This window comes from Microchirus variegatus, assembly GCF_963457635.1.
Source record: "Microchirus variegatus genome assembly, chromosome: 1".
In the NCBI taxonomy this organism is placed as follows: domain Eukaryota; kingdom Metazoa; phylum Chordata; class Actinopteri; order Pleuronectiformes; family Soleidae; genus Microchirus; species Microchirus variegatus.
The window spans coordinates 948,331-955,472 of record NC_139802.1 but is presented as its reverse complement, the minus strand read 5'-3'; the positions used below and the strand labels follow the sequence as shown (position 1 = coordinate 955,472).

The window sequence follows — 7,142 nt, the reverse complement described above, 5'->3', positions numbered from 1 at the left end:
GCTGTCTGTACCACTCGGACCATATTGTAAAATAGATTTGTAACCTCATTCAGGCGTTCCTTGTTAAGGCTATGGTCATTAAATAATACTAATTACATACTAAGTACATATATTATCATTATATGATTGTTATAATCATGACTTATTACACGGTAAATAAAGTCCCACTCCTACAAGTGTCTTTGAATGCATCGTGACATTTGTTCTTACACTTCCTCAAATGGAGTGATGCGTTCGCGTGCGTTCTGTCGTTAACCAATGAAGGGGAGAAGGGGCGTGGTCTGTTGTCCGGCTTTATAAAAGTCCCTGACCGCTTACGGCGCCTGCTCTCCTGCCCCAGTCGAAGTGTCCTTCTGCCCGCCCGCCCGTCGTCGTCGACTCGGTACCGTTCTTAATTCTCACCAAGCACCTCCGAAGAAACCGCGAACACCGCAAACATGAGCAGGAAATTTTTCGTAGGTGGAAACTGGAAGATGAACGGAGACAAGAAGAGTCTCGGGGAGCTCATTCAGACCATGAACGGAGCCACCGTGGACCCCAATGTCGGTATGTGATTTTTAAACAAACGTGAACCAAACCGGGTTTGACCTCTGTCAGTTACGTCAGTGTTGTTAGCTGCTTTAGCCTCTCTAGCCACTTCCTCTATGTGTGTGTGTGTGTGTCGACCTGATTAACAATAAAAAAGGGCTAGCATGCCATTCAATAAACCAATGACTCGTTTAGCATCGCGAGCCTCCATCTTCTTATGTCTTAGTAAAGGTGCATTAAGTGGAACTCTGTGACGTGGAACACAGCTACGTGCACAGACAAATGTGTGGGTGCAGGTGAATGACGCTGCTGTGCGTGTTTTGACGTCTGTGTCAGTGTCAGTGTCCGTGTTGCGTTTTCAGCGGCACGTAGTCCATCTGCAGCCCTGCCTGCTGCTGCTGCTGAGAGCACGCTGCGTTCAAGGAAACTGGGTCTTTTCTACATCCACACTTTGATCCTGCAGTAGGTTATTGTGAGATGTTTTTGTTGAACAATTATTGTCACTTATTTGCCCGTGAGCTTGTAGTAGCAGTAAAACTGAACGACCACAGAACATGAGCAATAAAAAGTTATTGTTATTGTGATAATCTCCAGTGTCAAGATAACTGCGACTGTAGAAATAGTTCATATTTCACGGTAATGAATCAACAATGTACAGTCGTAGTGATTTATTTGGAAGTGCCACGATGAAGAGTCTTTCGAGTCGTGCTAGAACCTTGAGATTTAAAGGCCCAGTGTGTGAGATTTAGTGACCTAAAGGTGAGGCTGCAGATAGTAACAAACAGAGGATTCCTCCTCTCCCCCTTCTCCATGTGTGTTGGGATACTATAGTTGGGAAAATATGCAATTTATTTGCTTGGTAAGTTTCCGCTTATCAGCATAAATGTACCCTCCTAAATATTAAACACTTTAAAATAACCATATTAACACATAAACTAAACGCTCATGGACAGAAGGCACATCTAAATGTTTTAAAAAGGCATGTTCTAATGATTATCACAATACTATTGTGAATTTAAATTATTTTTGAAACAGTTATCATGACTGCAAATTGTCCTATTGCCTTGAACACAGTCTCTCATTCAGAGTAATCCTGTCTACTATTCTGTCCAACACTGCTTGAATGCAGCGCCGTGTTGCTTCTGTCTAGTTCCTGCAGCTCCACATGATTCTGCTGCTGCTGTTCTTTCATTGCTCCATTCTCAGGGAGACGCCGATATGTCGAGGCCTGTTTCCGTTGTCACTGTGCCAGTTATGCTCTGCCTGTAAAGTGCTGTTATGCAACTGTGATGTTGTGTGTGTGTGTGTGTGCCACTGGCCTGGTCTGCACACACAGGCAAACTGTTAGTTACTGTTAGTTTAGACCATCCTTGAACCTTACTCCATGAATGAATCCACCCCTTTACTGTGCCGGGACTGAACCCCCGAGGAGGCTTTTCCCACCGGTCATCTCTTTTTGAGCTTTAAAGTCAAAGTTCATTTGTTTCCTCCACTACTGTACCGATTCATATTTAAATATCTTTATTTGACCGTATGAACTCTTGACTTTTCCCTGACTTCTGCAGAATGTTGGTGACCTTTTGGAGGCTGAACTCCGGCCTTTAACGCAGAGAGGTCTCAGTGTGGCCACAGGGAGATGACCTTTACCAAAGATGTGTTTAATATAGACTCCCGTAACCCCTAAGATACAGTTACATTCTGAATGTCAGTGTCTTAGCTCTGCGCTCAGCTTGTTTGTACATGAAAGGGCAAACATTTCACATAATTGTGAAATGTGAATAATTTTAAAAATCAACAGTGTTGATAACCCTTTTGCATGAGTAATAAACATGTATAAGAATGTATTTTTTTTTTTTTACAAATGAGGTGTTCTGTGTTCCGACACTTGATCATAGCTTATCATTATGATGTAAGTGAAATGTCAGTTCTGCCTACAAATATCAAGTGACAAAGGGCTCCTTGTCTCTGTGGTGTTGTGTTGAGTAAATGTATTTGGCAACAGTATACTGTAGACCAGTTGGTCAGTGGTTTTTTTCATTATTTATCACTTCTACACCAGTAATTATTCCTTTCTGCCTAAAGCCATTAGTTGTGCCCAATGTAAATTTTATATTTTTAAATTGTTGATAAGTCATTGTTTGATATAAAGGTGTATAGTCATCATTGTCCTCTACACTGTGGACTAAGCTTTGTTTTGTTCCTCTGTGTTAATATAGAGGTGGTGTGTGGCGCTCCAACCATCTACCTGGACTTCGCCAGGTCCAAGCTGGATGCTAAGTTTGGCATCGCTGCCCAGAACTGCTATAAAGTTGCCAAGGGCGCCTTCACTGGGGAGATCAGGTACATCGTGTGTCCATTTGAGGAAAATAATTATAGTGTGATACTGAGTAATAAATAAGGGCAAATAACACACTTAAAATATTTGTTGATGGAGCAAATCTACTTGTTTTGTGTTCATCGTCTATAATCTCTGCATTATTATTATTTGTTGCAGCCCTGCGATGATCAAGGACTGTGGTGTGCACTGGGTGATCCTGGGACACTCTGAGAGGCGCCACGTCTTTGGAGAGAGTGACGAGGTAATTTTGGACAATCGTCGTCAATCGTTGTCTCTAATTGTGCTGGGATTTACATCTTCTTACCCTAAGGAAGGCCTGTGCCGCACTGGAAGTGTGTCTAACACGTCTGGTTGTGGAAAGTCTTGCTTTTCATTGAGGCGCAGGCGTTCAGATTATCTGCCTCACACTTCTCCTCTAGAGAAAAGAGATTATCTGTCACCACAGTTGCACCACAAAGTTTAAATATGTCACTAACACAACATTCTGTGCATATTTATTGATTTATAAAAAAACAATTCTAGCGTTTCTGTTTTGCCTGAATTGATTCTTGAGTCCTGACATGTAGTGAGTGCATTATTTATGACAATATATAAAAACAAACCTTATTTAAAACATATAACAGCAGATCAGACACACTCCCTGTATAAACAACAGAGATAAACAGTCTCACACCACATATGTCCATATATCCAGTGCTGCCTGGACGTTACGCGTGACAAAAACTAAACGACTGCCCCTCCTTCGTTGTGTAAGCTCATCGGTCAGAAGACAGCCCACGCTCTGGAGAGCGGTCTCGGTGTGATCGCCTGCATTGGCGAGAAGCTGGACGAAAGAGAGGCCGGCATCACCGAGAAGGTCGTCAACGCTCAGACCAAGGTCATCGCAGGTACGCGGCTCATGACAAACCCAACTGTGGAGATAAATAACCACACGAGAGTGAATGAGTTTCATGTCTGAACGTTGTTTCAGGGGATGGTTTGTGTAAGCTGGAGTCCAATCAGGGAAGTTGCAAAATACAAATTCATGTCTTATCACACGTCTCTTTCACAGACAATGTAAAGGACTGGAGCAAGGTCGTGCTTGCTTACGAGCCCGTGTGGGCCATTGGCACCGGCAAGACTGCCTCCCCACAGCAGGTAAATATTAGAAACCACTGAATATTTCTTCACCTTCTGTTTTCATAACTCCCCTCATATGTCTGTTATTTTTGTGTGACCTCTCAGGCTCAGGACGTTCATGATAAATTGAGGCAATGGCTGAAGAGCAATGTGTCTGAGGCTGTAGCTAACTCTGTGAGGATCATCTATGGAGGTACGAGTGGAGAACGATGAGGTGAAAATGTTCTCGTTGTGACTTCCCACATCGATCTCTCCTCACGAGTCTGTTTTCCTCTCCTCAGGTTCTGTGACCGGCGGTACCTGCAAAGAACTCGCCTCCCAGAAGGATGTTGACGGTTTCCTCGTGGGCGGAGCTTCCCTCAAGCCAGAGTTCGTCGAAATCATTAACGCCAAGGTTTAAAATAAAAACCTGAACCGGATCAGAGGCCAGCTCCATTCAGATGATCTAGTTTCATCCTCGCTCACTTCCAGCACTTAGTCATCTTCCCCGTTTTTATTCAAAGTATTTTGCGTCATGTTGTCATTCCTTTGTCGTTCTGTTATCTTTCTCTCCTGGAGAAATATGGCCAGGTTGACGCATACACTGTACTGCACTGAAATGAGTCCACTGAGAATAGTCTGTGCATACTAACTTCCACACCAAGTGCTCAAGCTGTAAAGACCGACAGTTACACCTTGAGGTGGATGAGGAGTCCACGCCTTTACTTGAACAGTTGTACCAACTCTCTATGTGTAAACAGTGTCACAGCTCTTGTCAATTAGATTTATCTGTCTGTTAATAATATTGGTGTCTCTTATGTATAGTTATGATGTTCTTCTGTGGCTTTTACCTCCCTCTAGACTTGCATGTGCTGCTCTCTCATTGGCTGTTCCACCGAGAGGGAGGTGTCCATTAAATGTTAATTACACGGTGTCATGGTCGATGTGTTTAAGGGTTGGATGGCTGTAAGGAAACATAATAAACGGTTTAGAGACTCTATGAGTGTGTTTTCTCTCATTTTTCATTTGCCCCAATGGCATCTTTCCCAATGTGTCTGATATTTGACAGAAAATATACTATGTCGCTTTCACAACCTGCTCCTCAGACTGCTGTGTTCCTACAGACATGATCCTAATCCCAGTGGTATTCTCAGGATCGAGGGTGTCTCATTACAAGAGTGAACTCCTGCTTAGACAATGCCATGCAGAGAAGTGTTTCACTGCTATTTTTATCCTGGCGCTGAACTAAAACAGACAGAGCAGTAAAAGGTTCATGTATCAGGGAAAAGTCTGCACCATCTGCCAGTTACACACCTACTGTATATAGACGGTGGTAAAACTCAAAGCAACCTGAGAATTTAGGTCAAAATAAAGAGTGCTGAATAAAGAGTGCTCTCGTCGTTGTTTTTAGTATTTCTCTGAATGATGTGTTTTTATAAACACAAACACATTTCTGTATAAAGACACGTTTTCTGAGGCCACATGAAGGGTTTCTTTGAAGGGAACTGTTTCTTTCAAAACGGCTATTTGAAAGAGTCATGCACTTATTAAATGAAGAAAAGAAAATGCGTTGTAAAATGAAAACTGCTCCACCTGGGCCTCACTTTCTGTTCTGTCCTTACAGAGACGTCACCTGTTTTGGAATAGAAAACTTTTGTGATATAGTTATTGCTCTACTATAGCATTTTGATTACTTAAAGTAACTTCATATAATCTTTTATTGAAGTGAATTGAATGTGTGCTGTATGTGTTCCTGTAAATGCTTAATTTACCACAGCTGGAGTGGTCTGGTCATGGCAGAAAAGTCTACAAGCATTTGCTTCCCTCTACTCCTTTTTTTTTTAACATGTAATGGGGCTATTTAATGTAGTTATGCCTTTGTTGTTTCTTAAATAGTTGTTTTTGTTGTTGTCTACATGTTCAAAAAAATAAACCAATCAATCAATCAAAAGTGCTTGGGTTTGACATGAGAAAAGGTGAATGAACCTCAGGCAAAAGGACACTTTAGGTTGCTTTAGGTTTGTAAACCTTTATTTATACAAAGTATACTGTTTTGTCGACACAGTCATTTGCAGCAACACACACCCTGTTCACTGTGTGTGTAGAAGAACATAGACAAAAGAACAGTAACAGGTTCTAAGAGACACAAACGGGTCAGTTAGTTAGTTACAGACGGCCCTACAGTACAGTGAGATTTTTAAACCATAAATAATCACTGAAAAGCAAATTCAGTGATGACATCATTACTATTTTATCACTATTATGTTATTATCTTAACTTATAACTTATTTAACTTAATTTTGTATTTGTATACAGTATTGTATATTCCTGTCTGTATTATACCCATATAATATATAATAATAGTATTATTCTATTATTGTTAACCATACTATGTGTATACTACAGTATACCACTAAGTAAATATTGCTTGCTTATATTGCTTGTCCCCCTGCCTTCATATTAATATTCATTTAATTTGATAAAATACTGCTCGTTTCAATATACAAATATTCAAATATACATACATACAGTATAAATGTGGGAATAACAGGCGCTATTTTGTCCAGATCTGCATGAAGCCTAAATACAATGAATGAGCCATATAACATTTCATCTTCTGACCTTGATCATTGAAAACTTAATTAATGTAAAACATGTTATAATGTATTTCTGTTTTCATTTTGAAGTGATTAATACGTCATTGTAAATATCTACTTTTGTAAATGTATGTTTGCAAGAAAGAAAGAAAGAGCAGAGGTGTTACATGTGTCCTCCACACCAGTAGGAGGCGACAGTTCCCCACAATGACGCTTTTCCGTGGCACACAGTCTCATGTCCGTGTTTACAAGCGAAGCGTGACGTTCTCGGACTCGCACGACAACGTCTCTCCCCCCGAACGCGACCAAAAGCCTCACATTCCGTCTAAAAAATGTCCATCATGATGTCGCTGAAAGCGTTTCTCAGTGACAGACTGACGGCGGCAGCTGAGGAGATATTCTGCGCTGTGGAAAAGACAATAGCCGAATACAAAGAGGAGGTTTGTCGCTCTAAAGATTTGGAAATCAGTCGCCTGAGGATGCAGCTGAAGCTTCTCAAGTCAGGTTGGTTCTCAGTGACATCCTGACTGTGACTCATGCAGTATTACATTATTTAAAAAAAAAAAAAATGAAATGTGATG

At 41.2% G+C, this 7,142-nt stretch overlaps 1 protein-coding gene across 1 annotated transcript; it reads left to right on the top strand.

The window, feature by feature from the left end:
* The first annotated feature begins 331 nt into the window (after positions 1 to 331).
* On the top strand, positions 332 to 4,964 carry tpi1b (triosephosphate isomerase 1b). Its single transcript, XM_083887595.1, has 7 exons — positions 332 to 546; positions 2,745 to 2,868; positions 3,023 to 3,107; positions 3,621 to 3,753; positions 3,918 to 4,003; positions 4,091 to 4,178; positions 4,267 to 4,964. The coding sequence occupies exons 1-7, from the start codon at positions 438 to 440 to the stop codon at positions 4,383 to 4,385; spliced, it is 744 nt and encodes a 247-aa protein (XP_083743721.1). The 5' UTR covers positions 332 to 437; the 3' UTR covers positions 4,386 to 4,964.
* The last annotated feature ends 2,178 nt before the right edge of the window (positions 4,965 to 7,142 follow it).